This window comes from Pavona decussata, unplaced genomic scaffold (assembly GCF_977016875.1).
Source record: "Pavona decussata unplaced genomic scaffold, jaPavDecu1.1 SCAFFOLD_6, whole genome shotgun sequence".
NCBI lineage: Eukaryota > Metazoa > Cnidaria > Anthozoa > Scleractinia > Agariciidae > Pavona > Pavona decussata.
In genome coordinates this window covers 6808555-6828616 of record NW_028145430.1, presented here as the reverse complement: position 1 = coordinate 6828616, position 20062 = coordinate 6808555, and the positions used below count along the sequence as shown (strand labels likewise).

Here is a 20062-nt window from a genome sequence, read left to right as displayed (position 1 = left end):
CACATCGATGTAAGTAAGAGTGTTTTTAGCTGTGAAGTACTTGTACATTTTGTTCTTAAATGTACGGTTGAAACGCTCCACCACCGATGCTTTGAGCCCAGAATTGACAGTAAAAAAGTCAATGTTCTTCTCGCGAAGAAAGTTCTGAAACAGCCGGTTTAGAAATTCAGTACCCTGATCCGTTTGAAGCTTGTTTGGCTTACGACCAGTAGATAAAATCATCTGAAAAGCTTTGACTAGTTCTTGGCCTTGTTTTGTCTTTAAAGGCACCACCCAGGCGTTCTTGCTAAAGATGTCTATACACGTCAGTAGGTATTTATATCCCTTGTTGTATCTGCTTAGATTTTGAACATCGACCAGATCTGCTTGAAATTGTGCATCAATACCTGGAACAATGACGCGACTTCTCTTGTAGTGTCTTCGCGCAGGTTTATGAAGCGTGTAAACATCTTGCTGACTCAACCAATCTTGAACTTGTTTCCGAGAAATTTTACTTTTTCCCTTCTCTTTGACCGCTCGGTACAGAGCATCTAAGCCACCGAAACTTGCGGGTTGACTTGGGTCGAGATATACGCTGGCCAGTGTTTTCTCCATCGCAAAACTCGGAGTTTTGAACAATCACTCGACCCCCGCAACAAGCTAAAACGACACGAATGCGGTTGAAAATGCGCTCTAATACCAGAGAGGGTGAAGACGGCCAGCAACCCATTACTAGTGACTACTGCGAAGGTTGAACCGCTAATGACTGTTCCTATAGCGGGGCTCACTTATATAGTTATTCTCTTCTATCTGGATAAGAATGGGAATGAGAAAATCAAACAGTCGTTCCCATTCTTCCTCGGTCAAACCCACTTGTTCCGTAAAACTTAAAAACATAAGCAACCTTCCCCAATTAACCTCCGAAAAGACTTCTGAATGGAGAGCCTTTAACTTATTAAGCATAGAGCCCGGTAGATTACAAAATTCTTCTCTAAGTAAAACTATTTCACTTGGAAGAATATTTATATGTTTTGCTAATAAACGGTAGCGATCAAATTGGATTCGAAGCGAAGAACCCTCTAGAGTCATGTTAACTACAATAGAGTCAAGCACACACTGACTTAAAAGCAATTCATAAACACACTTTATTGTTTTAAACAAACAGCTTGTTTTGCATTTCGTTAATTACAAAATCAATGTTCATTGGTTCTTCTTGTTTTCTGACAATGGTTTCAGGGCATTGTGCTTCAACTTGGCTGTCCATTTCCATACCACTGCAATCTTTCCATTTCAATCCACTGGGACCGTAGTAAATGGCATACAGAATGCGATCTTGCAGCTGTTTCGGTTGAACGATTTCACTGAATCCTTCGAGTTCCAACGAAGTAAGATAGATGCTGGTCCAAGGGAACTTGGGCAGCTCGGTCACGTATGTTTCCCACGACTTTCCAAGCTTAAAACCAAGCGCACTGCATACACTCTCGGCGGTTTTTAGGACGAGATTCAGATCAATGTTTTCGACCACATCATCTCGGAAATAAAACCAAGCATCTTCGCTATCCATCATCAGGCAGGAGTGCTGTCTTTGACTTGGATGGTGAATAGCGCAACCGTTACAGCGATTTATTTTTTCTTCTTGAATCATTGCGTCTAGCATGGCGGCATACGTTAGCTGGAACACATGACCAACAAGACTTGCTACCTTCTGCCTTTGGATTTGTTCCACTTCGTCTACTGTCAGGAGAGGTTTAGGGGTCGATTCGACTTGAACGTTTGGAACCATCCTTGCGAAATATAGCAGCGATAAAATAATCTTTACTCTAGTTGAATGATAACGCTTTCAAATTTTGCGCTGTTTTTATTAACTCTAACAATAGAGTCTTGACTATCCAATCAGGGTGGGTATAGAGCGGGCAAGCCTGGGCATGTCTATTGTTTCCTTTGTGCAAGAGTGACGCTCATTAGTAAACCTCGACACTTCATTAGTATGGAGGAACGCATTTTTTCCCTAGGTTATAACAATAGATGACGTCATGGACTCGACGCTTAGGAATATTAATTAAGGGGATCCAAGGGGATCCAAGGGGATCCAAGGGGATCCACTAACGGGGCTTAATTTCCAACATCTATTACTACTATTACCTATAGACTTTCCTTTTGTAAAACTAGCATTTAACTTGTCAACTAACTTCTTAACTATTTTACTCTATTGTCTGTAACTATTAGCGTATGAAGCTCTTGAATACGGGTCAATGAACTTCTAATAATTTACACAAAAAGACAAAGACAAAGATTTGATTGTCACAGCGTTTTAACGCATAGCTCTTTGTCCCATTTGTCTTCACGAAACATGTTAAGTTTTCGATTCATTTAGCATCCTTTGGTATACGTACCATATTTGTGACACACAGCCTAGCCTGCTCGCTTGTTGACGAGATCTTTGGTCAGCAACGAAGCCGAGTTCCAAACCCTTTTTCCATCAAGTTGATTTAAAGCGGTATTTCAAGGAGAGCTAACGATGACATTTAAGATAATCGCAGCTTTTACTGGCATCACGTTTCTCGTAAGCATTTTATTTGTGACAAAAAACTATTAATCGAACGACCTCTTTTAGTTTAATATCTGGATAATTATCACCGAGTTCGACATTTCGCAATGGAGGACGAAATTCAAACCAGCGAGCGATGCATGGACCTAACCAGTAAAGGATGGAAATGACCGTTTTATTTAGCCTATTTTAGGTAACAAAAATCCATTATGGAGTGAAAGGAAACTTGGGCTTACGTTTGTCAATAGTTTTGCTCTGAGTAAGGCCGCCGCATGACCAAGAAACATAATTATAATTATTCACGCCGTTTACCTTTTTTAACCTAAAAAATCACAGGAATGTCAGGATCTCAGTTATACGATGGAGAAAAACCCGTGAATGATTTTAACTATTGAACTATCAAATCTTTCTTCATTTTCCAGGCACTTGCCGCAGTTGCTCAGCACAGACGGCACAAACCAGTTCTTACACTGGGATGCAAGGTAAAATACTTCACACACTGATATTTAATGTTTTGAGTTTTTACTGAAATCTGACAAGTTTATTCATTTTGTGTAATTTCAGTGAGTCGCTTATAAAGATATTTTATTAAAAATATTTGAAAATATGATCGAACGAATCAATAAATGTTTAAATATGTACATTACTGGAGTCCTGGAGAATATGCCAAAAAGGTCAACGATTTTAATTCTTTGTTCTTTTTTCTTTTTTTCTAGGGAGACGATTGTCCTAAATCAACTAAAATTGAACGAAAACTCTTCCGTCCAACCTCCTGCCTTGATTATCTGCTGAGAGGAGCCTCAAAATGTGGCGTCTACAGGCTTTACGATAATGACGGAAACAGTTACCCGGCTTACTGTGATCTCAGGTCCGAGCCTGGCACTGCCTGGAACCTAATCATATCCTGGAGTACTCTAAATCGTAAGCTTCCCGCGTTTCGGAAAATTCCTTTCAGGTACAACTCTCCAGTGAACGAGAACGCACAGAACTGGAATATGTACCGTCTGAGTTTGGCACGAATGAAGTCCCTACAGAGTCACTCCACTCACTGGCGAGCAACATGCAGCTACCCGACCCACGGCGTCGATTTCAGAGATTATGTCCGTGGAAGCTTCAAGGACTTCAACATTGTGGATGACCTTGTCAGCAACAAATGCAAGAAAGTTGAATACATCAACATCCGCGGACACATCAGGATCCACCAAACGATACCTTTTTGGCAGATTGCTAATAGCCACTTCCTGCATACTGACAGTACATACGCTACCTGTCAGTTTAGGCCAAAGTCGGGCTCGGTAAAAGAGGTAGACAACTTTGGCCACTATGACTACATCAACCCAAAGTTCCGCTGCACACAGGGAAGCCAATCTACCACCCAGTGGTGGTTGGGAGCCCATCTCTGATGTGTTCAGAGATGTAACAGCGTGTTAAACGGGGTCGTAGCATTTCACCCCGGACTTGATTTAGAACAAACTGTGATCCGTAGATGCTAAAGAAACGAAATTGTGTAGTCTGACAGTCATACATTAATAAAGGTTTTAGTAATCATCTCAGAGCGTGTGAAATCGATCCTGTTGAGTGAAAAAAAAAACAGTGATAAAACAAAGGAAAGAAAAAAGGTTGGAAAACGCGAGTGACACCTAGTTTAATGGCCTTAGCTCCCACGAGTCTCCTGTAGCTCAGTGGTAGAGCATCCGAACTAGTAATCGGAAGGTCTTGGGTTCGAAATCCAGGTAGGAGCACTCGGATTTTTTTTTCCGAGTATGCCTGTGTCACTTTCTGGAATAATACATCATTCTCATTCATTCACCAGGCTTGAAATATAACATCAAATTTATTTCGAATGAAAAGTTGTTTCTACCGGGCAACAGTCAAATGAAAAATTATTTATCACAGGACTGTCTACTTGTTGAGATGTCCCTCGCATGCAACCGACAAGTGGCGTATCTATAACAAGTTTTACAGCCCCCTTACTCCTCACTAACACCAACACAACCTTCTATCAGTTCAAATTTAAGGACAAAAGGTTGTTTCCGCAACCATCGTAAAATTCTCAACATAAGCGCTGGTCTTTATTCGTTGAAAGTACTCTTGTTCATGTTTGGCTTGTTGGCGGGGCGCTTTTAAAATATTGGAGAGCATTTTGCGGCTTGACAATGACAAGAACTTAAATTAGCGTGAAACACGAAGCCAACAGCCTAAAACAGCAAGCTAAAATAGTCCATTGTCTCAGCTCTGGTCTTTTGAGTTTATCAACGAAGATAATAGAGATTTGGGGCCGTTCTTAAAGTGGGATTATTTTCGGAGGGGTTTACATTCAGAGTTTTGGGGAACATTCATTCTTTCCGTATCCTTTTTTTTTTTTTGCCCAGTTTTCTCCGATTCCTCCACTCCCTTTTGCATTACTCACTCCCTCCCTCACACGGCTCCCCCGCCCCATGATTTCTAAAAGACTAAGGAAGAACAGGAACAACGCATGCGTCATAGGACAATGTTGTTCTCCTTCAGGTTTACAAGTTGGTACTATCATTGCAGTGTTGCTTACTTCCCACCAGTTTAGACGAGCGATATAGCGACGCATGGGTCAATTAGCGACAAGGTTGCTTGTGTTTCTGCTTACAACTGCTTCATACGTGTAAAACAACCTTTATATTTGACAGTTATACGATTAAAATTAATATCCTGTGGAAAAGAGAAACACTCGTGTGTGGGTTCAAATCTAATGCGGTGTCCTCACTGTTCAGTGGTTTTCAATCGTGTAACGCAGTACCAACACCAAAGTTATTGATGAGCCCTGGCCAATCACAACAGACACAAACAGCATATGTAAATAACCCACGCGCGGGAAAACGAGGGCGAGCAAGCCACGATAGCTTCACGTTTGGTTTTTCTAATAACTGGTTGAAATAGTGGCCGAGTTTCTTTAGCCATCCACAAATCGTAGCAAGACAAAACCAAACAAACAAAATTACTTTCGACACCAAGTTGAAATCACTTTCAAAAACATTTAGTTTCAAAACAAAGCCTTGAAACAATTTTCATGCGTCTAACAATCTATTTTATTATAAATAATTATCAAATTGTCAAACACTTTTATCATGAGCCTGTGGCTCGGGGGACTGGGAGACCACCCCCTGTGTATTTGACATTAAATAAATTACTTACTTACTTTACTTATCACCGTTTCCACTGCACTCAAAAATCGCCTCCAGAAATGGAAGATACGTCACCAAACGTACCCTGATCAACAGAAACGTGTGCCGAGCTTTCTTCGTGAACACTGTTATCAACTGACGGTAGCATAACTTGGATTTTTATTGGCTGTTGAGATTCAATGTCTTCCTTATCAAGGTCAGCAGCCCCATTACTTTCTCCCTTCATACCTAATCCATCTTGTTCGCTCGTGAAAACATTTTTCTTCCCTTCCTCTCTGTTATCATCAGCCAATGCAGAAGCCCCTTGTCTGCGCTCTTCTACAGAATAAGGGTTTTGTAAATTTGTCTCTGATAGTTGACTGTTCTTTTCTCCAATATGAATTACCCTGGGCTTAGCGTGTTGTTGTTGTTGCTGCTGCTGTTGCTGTTTCTGTTGTCGTTGCTGTGCAGTGGGAAAAGAAACATCAGTGCCGAGCGTTCCCGGCAACAAATCCAAAGCATGAAGAGAACGCTCGTCGTGACTCGGCTCTCCGTCGGCATTCCTCGAAAGACTTCGAGTGCATCGGGAGTTTTGGCGTTCTTCACCTCCACAGGTTCGTCATCCAATGTGAATTTCTCAGGTAAAGGAGGAGAAAGGTTCCTTACTGGGACCGGACGGCTCCCACACTACCACTTTACCCGGAGAGAGTTTTCTTGGGACTGCAAATAACAAAGAAGTGGAAAATTGTTACCTGATGTACTTGTTTTAAGTCGCACTTTAAGCTGGTTTGTTGTACTATAAAGCAACTTGGAGTAGTTGTACTCCTCTTCACTATCCTGGATGGGATGCTAGTCCATTGCAGGGTTATCCCCAGCAATATGTCGCCGGTACCCATTTATACACCTGGATGAAGACAGACAATGTGGGGTAAGGTAACAACACGACGATGCAGAGAAGAGCGACCAAGATAAAAAGTACTACTGAATAGCTTTTAGTTGAGTAGTCCAACCACAGACTCAACCGGTTTCTTTATTTATTCATTTTTTTCTTTGTTCACTCCAAGAATGAAAGGGCTAATCAGTTACCTTCTAAATTGTCCAAGAATAAAATTCAGTGAACGTCCTTGAATATCCAATGTAATACTAAGAGATTTGCCGGGATGATTATTCTTAAGCAATTCTGATAAATAAACTAGCGTCAACAGTATCACTAATCTACTTCACCAGGTTCCTTTGATTCAGTCTTTCCCTGAACTCCATTAGGCATGCGCAGATGCTCTGTTAACAACTCTCCTTCGCTGGCGCTATTATCTGCTGACGGCCTGTAATTCTGAATGCAGTTCAACAGAACAGCCATTGGATCTCGAGGCGTCACTTCACCTGGCTCTCTCTCACTGAATTCAGTGAAAGAATCCTGAGAGAAAAGCACGATTTACTGGTAACACATATTTAAATCCTAATCCGCACAGGGAAGATGAGATAACCTTGGGTCTTTCATAAAAAACCAAAATGTGACCATTTCAATGGTAGTGACCAGTACTTTCCTATGGTGTTATTAATGATGCTATACATGACAGTTCTTCCTTGATTCTGTAGTTGGCATTCTAATGTGTGACCAATAAGTTGAAAGCTACTAAGCAAAACTTTGCTGTGGTACTAGTATTATGTTGTATAATTAAGCTCCAGGTGTTTCTCATTTTTGATTATGCAACTGAGCAGTACTTTCCTGTGATAACGTTTATTACGCTGTAAAAAATGGTTATAACTTTTGAGTCTTCGGTTGAAATTCTAAGCGTCACCATTCAAACCATCCAAATAAAAACTACCACGCAGTTCTTTCCCGTAGCCCCATACATTATGCTTAAAAAGGTGGTTCTTGTCTTAGAGACTGTGGGTAAAATTCTCACTGCGGATAGCGTGAGCATTTATTGAAAAGTCAACAAGCATTAATTTCCTTCTCTCTAGCACCACATTAAATTAAATGCTTTCTTGTTACAAGAAACAAAATATTTTCCTGTGGTTCTTAAAGCTGATAGAAATACTTGTTGAAATTTTCAAAACAACGTTTCAGACGAGTCTAAAAAGCAGGGAGACTTTCGCCAACGGTTCCTCCTTCTGTAAGGGTTTTTTTTTAATTTTATTAAGTAAGTGTAAGTGTTTATGATTGTACAGAGGAAATGAAAGTCTTTCCTTGACTTGATAAATACCTCTAATCATAACTTATTAGAATTTCTTGTTTATCGTTAGCACGTAATCTCTTACAAATGTACGAGCACTCAGAGGCACAGAGAAGTAAGTAACAAGCTCGCAAAAACTGAAAGCAACTCCTCGGCCAACCTCCCCTCCCCACTCCCTACTTTCCGTCCCTCTGCCCAAAGGGACTGGGGCGAGAACGCCTTTGACAGTAGTAACCAATAAAAACTTGAGCTCAGCCAACTTTAAAATAAGGATATCTGACAAGAAATGTTACCAAACTACAAAATAGAAGATAGTTACCAACAAGAAAGCTGCTTAGGTCCATCAGCACAGGCCAACAAGTTTGTCGGACAACAGGCATTTGTAAAAATTTGTGTTTCTCTCCACTACAAATATACATATTTAACTTAACCAATGCAACAGGCATTACCTCTCCTACTCTCACTGTCTCTCAGGGTACTGACCGAGCTAACCTGGTACGGAGAATCGCTAACACTGCTGCTACTATCCCGGTTGCCATGGTCACGTCCTTTCCCGCCTTCTCGGCGTTGTAAGATGCCGTTGACGGCGACTCTCGTGAGCTCATTGCAGCCAGCTAAGGACAACGTAAAACTCTCGAATACAAAAATCATGTGATTTATTAATAGGGATTGTTTGATGTCCTCAATATAAAAACCACGACATAGAATTTATTAAAGCCCTAGTTTCGAATTTCGTTAGATTGCGATTAATAGTACTGTTTTTTTCTCAGATCCTACGCGAGAACAGATATCCACAAATTATACAAATTAACGATTAAACGAGGAATGACGGGGGAGAGGAAGGAATAAAGAGAATATTCTATTGACTTCTCGTTTCTGAGATACAAAAGATACTGATTGGTTCCTCGTCGTTCTAGCTGTCAAAAACAACTCGTCGCTTCACCGCTTACCAATAGTAGAGGGTCTGGATGGGGTTAACTGACAACTGACAAATAGCCAAAATTTTAACTGACAACTGACAAATAGCATAAAATTTAACCGACAACTGACATTTATACTCGCTGGTACTGACAACTGACGAAAGACCTGCTGGTACGTTTTTCGGCTAATAATTGATATATTTTATACCAAATCACCAAACAAACGTCTACAATAAACAGCAGCAGAGTAGGCCGTCATATTTTATACTAACAATTCATATTAGTTAATAGTTTATTTCTAACATGACCCAAATTTACGTGGAACGCGCTCTAGTAATATGCCGAGTCTATACCATGTCCGCTCGTTCCGGCGTAATAAAGGCGATTGCTAGCTTTTGCCGCGTTGATTCGGATACGGCATTCGAACGACACCGAAGCCGTATTCCAATCAATTGCGATGAGCTAGAGACAGTTCAGTCTCTAAAGAAGCATCGGTTGTCATTTCTTGGGCTGAGAGAACTGGCAATAAAATTCGGCCTTGAAAAGTTTGATTTAAAACTTTACCGCATGGCACCGAAGCAGGGAGGAAGAAGCGAAAATTTTGCGATAATCACAGATGGTCAGTGGAAAATGGAGCTGCCAAGCGTGCTGGAGGAAACAGGCAGTGAACTAATGCTTCTGGAACAAGGAATGCGCCGGCTGCATGACAGCATAGCTGTGACTATTAAACAAAGAATACCTTGAAGAGGTTGAGTTGTGCACGTTACTCACAACAGTTGTGGAGAACATTCACGCTGTCTCCCATTTCAAACATGAGACGTTCACCGCCTTACAGTATTCCCAAGACTTTGGAACCATCACAAAGGAGACTTTACAAAAGACCATCGCTTTTGAAAGTATAAAATTCATGCAACCGCTTCCGTCAGCAGAGATTAGCGCTGAAACGGAGACTGCCATGAAAGAATTGGTAGAGAAGTATCGTCCAGTAAGACAAAGAACAGTCAGGGGTGAGACTACAAAGGACAAAGCAGGGGCTCTACCACCAGCGGTGTATACGAAGCCACCAGATTGCAGTAAAGTAAACTTTATGCCAGACGAAGAGAGCAATTCCATCACGGAAGATCCAGAACGACTCAACAGAGATGTTGAAGATGAATCAGTCCTGAGGTGCCATCTAATGATGTTACAGAAGTCACATTTGTAAATGACTGTCTCATTGATGTGGTCGTTGGTACTGTGCGACCTCCACAAGAGGACGAGTACGATACAGCTTCAGACAACGATATCTCTGACACTGAGGAGGAAATTTCACCTGTCGCAGTTTCAAGGTCTGGCCGACCAATACGCGCCCATTTTCGCTTGGATTCATAAGGTATGTTCTTAGTAAAGTGGCCATGGGATGATTTGTATAAAGGCCAAAGAAACGATTGTTGTTGCAAAAATGTAAACATAAAATTAAACATTAACCAGAAACAGGCTTTTACAATACTTTTACGGTTATCAGGGTACGCTCCTATCTGTCTTACATGACGTTTAAGTTTATTTGGGTCCTCAAGAAATTATTAAAATCTGTAGTTAATTATTAACAGCCATTTAACTGACAACTGACAAATGGCCCAAAATTTAACTGACAACTGACAAATAACCTAAAATTTTACTGACAACTGACATTTGTACCCCCCCATCCAGACCCTCATAGTATGCGTCTTACAAAAACTAATTCTTGTAAAATAATTCTATACTGCTCGCGTCTACGAATTACAATAATATGAAAGAAAATCATCTCTTCCTTCAGGCTTACCATGCAAATTGCGCCTTAAAATTTTAATGTGAATCATAATGACATGAATTTACCATTACGTTATCGGCGAGATACCCTATCCCATTGTCTGGGGCAATCGAATGCACTGCAAGTAAAAGGTATTTCCATTTACGTTCCATGGCAGTGACTGTAGAGAGTTCCTCTCTACTATTGTACGTGTTGTCGACTAAGATGTAAACATTGTGAAAACTCTTATCAAGAACGGGATTTTAATAGAGAAGTGTACGTGTGCTTAATAGAGACGGTGGATCCTTTCAAGTCATGAGTCAGTAAACAAGCTATGCGGAAATAATTGACAACTGAAATACTACTCTGAATGCTTTAAACACGTGTATCAAAAAAACAATAGTCTGGATGCGCATGCATATCAACCGTTTGCGTACCCTTCCCCTCCCCTGTGCTGCATGGTTGTTTTGTTTTTAGGGGTCTCTCTCTCTGGAAACTAAGGTTTCGTTCGCCTTGCGCGCGCGTCACTTACCTTCTCAGCACAACATTTGAGACCTACGAGTTTTTCCTACGACTCTTTTGCAATAGACAAAGAGTGCGAGCGAGTGAAGCAGTATCATTTTGGCGGTGAAACGAGATAGCCGTCGTTATTTTACTACGAGGTTTGGAGAGAACGGCGTGGTGGCAAAACGAATCCTTGTCTCATCGAAACGTAAGTGATCTCGCCTTTTTGGAATCCAGTTCGTCGCTCACAAAGAGTAAAATAAAGCTCCCTGGGATATCTCTGTTTTTACTACTTCGCTAAAAACTTCAAGTCTTATCTCGTAGTCGAACTCGTACTAGAATCTAATGGTCTCTATTTACTTCTCACGCTGTAGCCTCGTCTTCTTAAAATTTCATAAAGTCAACAAAACTCATATTTTTTTGTTTAGCTTGCGCGCAAGCTCTCTAATAAGGGTCTCACGCGAAATAAGTCTCGGGTGAGACCAAATAGAGAGCTTGCTAGCAGGCTACTTGTTTCCTTGTCGTAATTTGAGTCAGAATTTATGGTGGGTAGGCCCGAGGGGAGAGAGGAGGGGGCTTAATAGAGAGGCACTCGGAATGGTGTAAAACGAGACATTGTGAAAAGAATTTAGAAGTTATTTTGAAGTATTTAGCGTTCATTTAATTTATTCTTTTCGATCCGCAAAGAATTAAGCAAGTGTAGACGAAGGCCATGTCCAAACGACATTACCTGTCTCTTCTTCAACAAACCTAAATTAGCATAGGTATTTAGCATTTGATCATTTAATAGTATATAACGTCTTCAAAGTAGTTGAGAGCCTCTGAGGCTGTCCCAGTTTCCCGCTTTCTACATTCTTGGCTTATTTTTAATCCTTTCTTTATCCACTCCAAACTGAAAAGGTAATAAGGTTTATTTTAAGAAAGTGACTTCGTGAAATTCATTTTTTTCTTCTACCGTAAAAAGCCTTCAATGTTTACTTTCGCAACATGTTCTGCTCGGAAATAAAATAAACGGAAGCAAATGACCCAGTCGCCTGTTGAATAAATACTAAAATAAGGTAGCTTCCTTGAGGCAATTGAAATAAAGTGTGGACTTCCGGTGCAAAAGAAAATCGGTTTTAACGTACCTTTTGACATTTCACGGAATATAAGGCTATCCTGTCTTGAACTTCTCGTCGCTTGATCTCGAAAAATGATCTTTCCTTTCTTTGGAGAGATTACTGACAAAACGTTTTGCCTGGAAGCCCAATATCATTTTGTGCATATTTTAAGACACAATTTTACTTCCAGAAAAAATGCTCCGTGTAAATACTGGGACATGAAAAGACTCTAAGGCCAACTGCTACCTTGGTGATTTACACCGGCCAAGAGAACAACTGATTTGGTTTGGAGAGGCAATATTTACTTTTATAGTAATGACTGAGATCAGCTTTCCATCAGAATCAAGAAAATAATTCATGATGTTCAGGTATGAAATGGATTGTACAGAGTCTCTCCACTTAGTTGTACATTTTTACAAATTCCTTTGTTTTGTATTCCAGTGTCATTTTCCAGCTGCCAAACAGTTCAGTCGTTATTTTACTTGTGATCCTTAAACAACTGCTTCACTCCGCCAGCCTCGTTCGGATTTCTTACAGTCTCTCATTTCATTTTGGCACGTGCATGTAAGCTCGACGAAGCTGTACTGACCTTCGATTGCTTTATCAGTTTTGTGATGCCAATCAGTGAGTCATCTTACCAGCAATCTGAAACGCGTGTTTGTTAATTGGAAATTTCATCGAGTGTCTCGAACACAAGCAGTGAGAACATTAAGCCTGGTTTTTCTGTCGGTTATAATAAAATTAATGTATCGATCATATGGAACAAATGTGTGCCCTCGGTCGCTGAATCACTATGTCGCCATTCCATGTAATCGCTAAAATCTCTAACCGACTCCCGCACGATCACGAATCTCTCAGTGTCTTGGTTTGCAGAAGATCATGGGTGTGATTCTCTTTGGAGAATTCTCATGACAAGACGAATAATATTTCGGCCCTCAGACGAACGTGGAAGATCAAATCTTTCCTAGCCTTAGAAATTCGTACAATATTATTGCGTACAATATGTGCCTAAATTATGTTGTTTAACAACAACAACAACAAAAAAGACGTCGGCTTTCACAGACATGAATGTTAGAGAATTGCATAGGCGAAGGTTGGGTGTGAGGCGTATAATGAGGTAATTAAAAATCACCATACTAATTGTGTTGACCATACAAGACACGCTTTATTGTTAAATACATATAACCACTTCTCATCTTTGCGCTCACAACAAAACAGCACTTAAGATGTATATTTCGTGTTTGAAGGTGTAACTCGGTTGAGTTTTACAAGATAGGGATGTTTTAATTACACAAGTGAGACATTGTGACGATATGGATTGGCGAATCGCTTGCACTGAAACTAATTGCCGGGAACAGTTTCTCACGAAAACATGGATACAGTCGATTGATTTCAACTTTTGCCTGTACGCCATTTTGAATCATGGCAAATATGGCGCAAAATTCAAGCTTTGTCTATAAATCCGATCAAAAATATATTCTTTAAAAATTGATTTCAAAGATGTTCAAACCCAGAATGCTTATAAGGTGCTTGGTAAAAGATTCTCTGTTCAAAGCTGAGAATTAAGGTTCGGTGGAAAGCTGACATTCGCAGTTTTTGGTTTCCATCGGACATTCGTGTATAAAGTCCACGGTACATCAATTTAGAGAAATATAAGGAAAAGACAAAAATTGATGTTGAGACTCTTTTAGAGCTTAGAGATCTTAAATTTGATCAGCCAAAGCTTTTGGCCAAATTTCTTTAGTTTACGGAGTTTGAATATCCCGGCCAAAAATTGATTCGCACCGAAATAATTTGCGTCGTATTCCTAAATACATGTTCAACTCCCATGTGAATGGGTCTCATGGGCTTGTTGATTCGGACAAACTTAACATAAGCGCAGTTCTCAATATTCAAGCATGAAGACTTACTTTATTCCTTAATCAGTTCACTGCCAAAAAGTCCCCAGGTAAGAAATTGTTATTGTTTTATGTAAACAATTAGAACACTGATTCCTCAAATCACTGACTGTGTTGAGTTTTGCTACATTCATTCAGTTTATTGCATTGTACCAGAACAAAGTTTAACACATGGTAATTCTCGATAACCTCCTCCCTGAACTCCACTTTTGCTAACCAATTTCTGGTTTTAGCAGAGAATTTTAGCAGAAATAAGACAAATCAAACGCACTTTACTAATCCTTGATTATTACTAGTTATTTAATGTAAACAATCCAAACACATGATTCCTCAAATCACTGACTGAACTCAACATGAAAAATGCAAAAATACGGCTTGATCTGAATGAGCTGTAGAATCGTAAGGTATAATACATATAAATTTTACTAAAATTTTCCAAAATTAGAATATATATTGAATATTACGTACAGTGTACATATACAACTAAACAATTCATTTTGTAAACATTCGCAACCTTAGAGTGACTAGCTGTACGAGAACCCACCAAATTGAATTTGACAAATTATAGCGGGTGAATCGTAAGTATATGGACATACGACTTGTAGCAGCGGATCTCTTTTCTTATGTAATGGGAAATACCCTGCAAGCTAGAGGTTTCCTTCCTGCTTCGGAGCCGAAAAGAGAGGCAATCTCTTTCTCGCAGGATGAACTTCATCCTGCGAGAAAGAAACAATAAATTTGAAACTTCAGTACTCCGGGAGTACTGAAGTTTCAAATTTATTGTTTGCTCCGACTCAAAATAATGCATTCAGCTTTACAGTGCATTAACCAAAAACCCCAAAATCAAAAACAAAAAACTTTTCAACAGTCAACAAGAATAATAATGCTTTTTATCGACAGAATTTTCATTCACTTTCAAGTTGTCTCTTGAATAAATAAATGATCCCACACTTAACACCTTGCTTGCCGTACACTGCTCTAGAAACGAACCATGCAAGAAAAATGAAAATGGCACACTCCGGTTGACATCAAGTTGTCACAGCAACAACCGAATTTTTTTGCTTCGTTTGTCTAATACACAAAACATGTTCGGTGGAATACGTTTTCGTGTTTTTGATTTATTTACCTGATATTTTGGTGCTACGTAATATAACACAGCCTAGACTGCTCGCTTGTTGAGGATATTCTTGCGGTCAGCAACGAAGCGGTGTTCAAACCCTGGTTTTTCTTCGAGTTGAATTCAAAACGGTATTTCGCGGAAATCTAACGATGGGATTTAAGATAATCGCGGCTTTTATTGGCATCACTTTTCTCGTAAGTGATTTGTCTGCGACACAAAACTATTCATATAACGATCTTTCCCAGTGTTAAACGTGCAAAATATCACCAAACTTAAAATGTTAGGAACGAAATTCAAACCGGCAAGCCATGCATGGACCTACGTAACCCGAAAAGGAAGGAAATGACCGTTTTATTTAGCCTATTTTAGGGCTTAATACTCTCGTCTATAGTTTTGCTTAGTAACGCCGAATAACCAAGAAATTTGAAATTACATTATAATTACTCACGCCGTTTACCTTTTTTAACCTACAAAATCGCAGGAATCTCAGGATCTCAGTTATTCGATGGACAAAATCCCGTGACTGATTTATCTAAAAGAATATGTTCTTCACTCTTCAACTGTCTAAATTTAAAATCTTTCTTCATCTTCTAGGCACTTCCAGCAGCTGCTGAGCACAGACGGCACAAACGAGTTCTTACACTGGGATGCAAGGTAAAATACTTCACACACTGATGTTTAAGTTTCGAGGTTTTCTTGCCGAGTGAAAGCTCCCAAGTCTATCTATTTTTGTAATTGCAGTCGGTTTTTAAGAAATTTTTGTAAAAAAAATAAATAAATAAAAATACGATCGGGATATCAAACTGTCCTGAATCCGGGAAAGATTAAAAATCAGAGCAATTGCAACAACAAAATCCGGTCAACCACGCTGATCCCTGAACTCGCTCCTCACAATGTCAATGTTTGAACTGATCTGTACATTACCGCAGTCGTGGACAATATTGCGATATTTCTCGTGCCAAAAAGGTCAACGATTTTAATTCTTTGTTTGTTTTTGTTTTTTTGTTTTTTTTGTTTTTCTCTTTTTTTTTTCTAGGGAGATGGTTGTCCTAAATCAACTAAAGTTGAGCGAAAACTCTTTCGTCCAACCTCCTGCCTTGATTATCTGCTGAGAGGAGCCTCAAAATGTGGCGTCTACAGACATTACGACAATGGCGGAAACAGTTACCCGGGTTACTGTGATCTCAAGTCCGAGCCTGGCACCGCCTGGACCCTAATCACCTCCTGGAGTACTCTAAATCGTAAGCTTCCCGCTTTTCACAAGATTCCTTTCAAGTACAACTCTCCAGTGAACGAGAACGCACAGAACTGGAATCTGTACCACCTGAGTTTGGCACGAATGAAGTCCCTACAGAGTCACTCCACTCACTGGCAAGCAACATACAGCTACCCGACCCACGGCGTCGATTTCAGAGATTACGTTCGTGGAAGCTTCAAGGACTTCAACATTGTCGATTATATTGGTGGTAACAAATGCAAGAAAGTTGAATACATTAACATCCGCGGACACATCGGGATCCACCAAACGGTACCTTTTTGGCAGATTGCTAATAGCCACTTCCTGCATACTGACAGTACATACGCTACCTGTCAGTTTAGGCCAAAGTCGGGGTCAGTCAGTGGGGAAGACAACTTTGGCCACTATGTATACATCAACCCAAAGTTCCGCTGCACACAGGGAAGCCAATCTACCACCCAGTGGTGGTTGGGAGCTCATCTCTGATGCGTTCACAGATGTAACAGCGTGTTAAACGGGGTCACAGCATTTCACCCCGGACTTGATTTAGAACAAACTGTGATCCGTATAAAGAAACGAAATTATGTAGTCTGACAGTCATACATTAGTAAAGATTTTGCTAATCATCTCAGAGCGTCTGAAATGGATCATGTTTAGTGAAACAAAAAACAGTGAAAAAACAAAGGAAAGAAAAAAATATGGATAATGTGAGTGACGAATGAAAACTTATTTCTACCGGGCAACTGCCAAATGAAAATTATTTTAATCACAGAATTGTGTACTTGTGAAATGTCCCTCATATAGAACTGACCAGTAGCGTGTCTAAGGAAGGACCTACAGCGCCCTAACTTCTCACTAACATCAACATAACCTTTTTGTGTTCATATTGAAGGACCGAGAGTTTTTTCCGCACACTTTGTAAAATTTTCAATACCAGAACGGGTCTCGGTTCGTGTAGGCTTGTTGGCTGAAAGCGGCGCTTGATATTGGAAAGTCGATTTGCGGATTTCGAATTGATTGGGCTCGAAGAACATAAATTATCGTCAAACACGAAATAACAGCCTAACAGAAACCCTCAACAGTCCATGGGTTCAGCTGTAGTCTGTTAGGTTTATCATCGAAGATAATAGAGATTTGGGGCCCTTCTTTGGGTGGAGTTTTTTTCGGAGGGGTACTTTGCGATACTTTCATTGTTTCCTTTTTGTTCTTTTCCTCAGTTTTCTCCGATTCCGTCACTTCCTTTAGGATTACCCACTTCCTATATTTGAGAACTATACCCCCCCCCCCCCTCCCTCCCCACTTTCCCCGCTTTCTAAAGGACTAAGGGACAACAGGAACAACGCATGCACCATAGGACAATATTTTGTTCGTCACATTTAACAGGTTGGTACACCACTAGGGCGCTGTTCAGTGTGTTTCCCATTCCGGTCTTGCTTGCTTCATACCAGTTTAATGATGGCGATGCAGCGATACATCGGTCAATTTACAAACAGGTTGCTTGTGTTCTTGTGCTTCTGCATACAACTGCGTCTTACATTTAAAACAGCCTTTCTCAATGAAGAGAACAAGACTTTTAAATTTGAAAGACATGTTTCGGCAACTCCTGTGCCATCGTCAGCTTACGGATGGAATTACATGTCTTTCAAATTTAAAAGTCTTGTTCTCTTCATTAAGATTGTTAGAAAATTGCTGCTTTTACGTCCTTTTGAAAACAGCCTTTATATTTAACACTTTTTTACTATGAAAATTTTACCCTGTGGAAAAGAGAAACAATCCTGTGTGGGTTCAAATCTAATGCGGTGTCCTCACTGTTCAGTGGTTTTCAACCATGTAACGCAGCACCAACACCAAAGTTATTGATGCGCTTTGGCCAATCAAAACAGACACAAACAGCGTATGTAACTGAAGCCACGCGCGGAAAAACGCGCGTGAGCAAGCCACGATAGCTTCACGGTTTGTTTTCATTATAACTGGTTGAAATAGTGGCCGAGTTACTTTACCCAACCAGGAAACGTAAGGCACAACCAAAACAAACAAAAGTTACTTTCTACACCATCGGTCAATTAACGCATTAATTTTTTGTGCTTCTGCCTGTGTTTATTCGTGGTCTTCCTTCTCCCCGACTATGTCCTCGGTTCAGTCTTTTGTGCAAGCCTGGTTGCATTGAACCAGCTTATAATTATGGAACCTAACTCTGTGCCTTCCCTCTCTACTCTTCCGTCTCATGCGCCGGCCAGGTCTCTTTCGGTCGGCCTAGCCTCTGCGTCGTTCACACCCTCAAGAGTCCAAGCGAGTGTTACTTTTGGGTGTTTGTTTGTATTCATCTTTAGCACATGTCCGATCAGCTGCCTCCGCTTCCTTTGTACCTGTTGACCGGTTTCCTAAATCTTTGCTGTCTAATTTTTTCATTTGACACTCTCATTGGCCGACATATCTTCAACCTACATCGGAGACACCTGTAAAAGAAGACGTTTAATTTTTCCCCGTCCTTTTCATTATGGGCCATGTCTCACAGACATATAAGAGTAGAGCTTCTTCGCTGGACTTAAAATTCAAAAGGTAAAAATTTGATCATAGTAGCACTTTGATAATCCTAGCTTCTAGTTCTTGTTGGATTGACTTTAACTCCTTTAGTCTACTCTCCACCGGAAGAATGCAGCTTGCTCATTTCTCATCCTTGCCTTAATAGTTTCTTCAGCTCCATCAGACAATGTAACTGCTGTACCAAAAAATACAAACCTTTCCACCTCTGCAAGATCTCTCCCATTGCCACACGGATAAACGCTATAAAGAAAGGTTTACTATTAAAAATAATGATCAATAATGCACATACCCTAGTCTACAACTGAAGCTTTCAACCAAGAATGCACCAGATTACGGTCTATCTGTGCGTGGCTTGACTATCCTATGGCCTAATAAACTGCACCATCAACAACTTTCTCCAGAATACTTTGTCAGATAAAGAAAACGAAAAAGCTTGACTGAAGAAAGCGAAGTGATCACAATCGGCCTCCCATGGCTTAACCAGATTACAACCATGTGATTGACTTCCGACTATAAAATGTTGTATTAGCCATATCCTAATGCCCCAAGCTCGCGATCTTTTCGCGTTGCAGAAGGGAATCATGATTGAATGTAAGCTCTCTCACGTGACTGATTGGCCGCCATTTGGAATTAGGTCAAACGTGGCACAAAGTATGCTACTTGTATTGGAATCCGATGGAGAATGAAATGATGTTGCGGCCGCATTCTTTTTAAACGAGCTCCTCGTTTTCTAGAAACATTTTTTGTGTCACACTTGTATGTCGTTTTCAATATTATTCTGTTAGTTTTTTCTGCATAACTTCGTCTATTGTTCCGTAGTTCATTAGTATAAATTCACATCTTTGTTTTTTTTTATTCATTCTCGTTTTGTGCTTTGGAGAATACAGTTTTAGGTTTTTCTGCGTTTTCTATATCGTTTCTTTTGTCTGTTTTTCAAAGGCCATATAACGTTTGTAAGTATCGCTTTAGCTCTTCATTTCTGCTTATTTTGTTATTTCTATGTTCTTGACCATTTTTGTTTGTTCGCCCATTTGCTGTAGTCACTTGTATTTTCTTTGTTCAATTTTCTAGCAACCGCATCGATTATGTTATCCGATTGATTATCGCAACGTTTACCGCATCGTTTTCTTTCT

At 40.1% G+C, this 20062-nt stretch overlaps 2 protein-coding genes across 2 annotated transcripts; both read left to right on the top strand.

Moving 5' to 3' along the window:
- The first annotated feature begins 2497 nt into the window (after window positions 1–2497).
- Window positions 2498–4061, top strand: LOC146489499 (uncharacterized). Its single transcript, XM_085111040.1, has 3 exons — window positions 2498–2542; window positions 2950–3009; window positions 3244–4061. Exons 1-3 carry the CDS (start codon window positions 2498–2500, stop codon window positions 3928–3930), a joined length of 792 nt encoding a protein of 263 aa, XP_084967166.1. The 3' UTR covers window positions 3931–4061.
- Window positions 4062–15297: 11236 nt separating this feature from the next.
- LOC146489498 (uncharacterized) lies at window positions 15298–16937 on the top strand. Its single transcript, XM_085111028.1, has 3 exons — window positions 15298–15357; window positions 15743–15802; window positions 16185–16937. The coding sequence occupies exons 1-3, from the start codon at window positions 15298–15300 to the stop codon at window positions 16869–16871; spliced, it is 807 nt and encodes a 268-aa protein (XP_084967154.1). The 3' UTR covers window positions 16872–16937.
- The last annotated feature ends 3125 nt before the right edge of the window (window positions 16938–20062 follow it).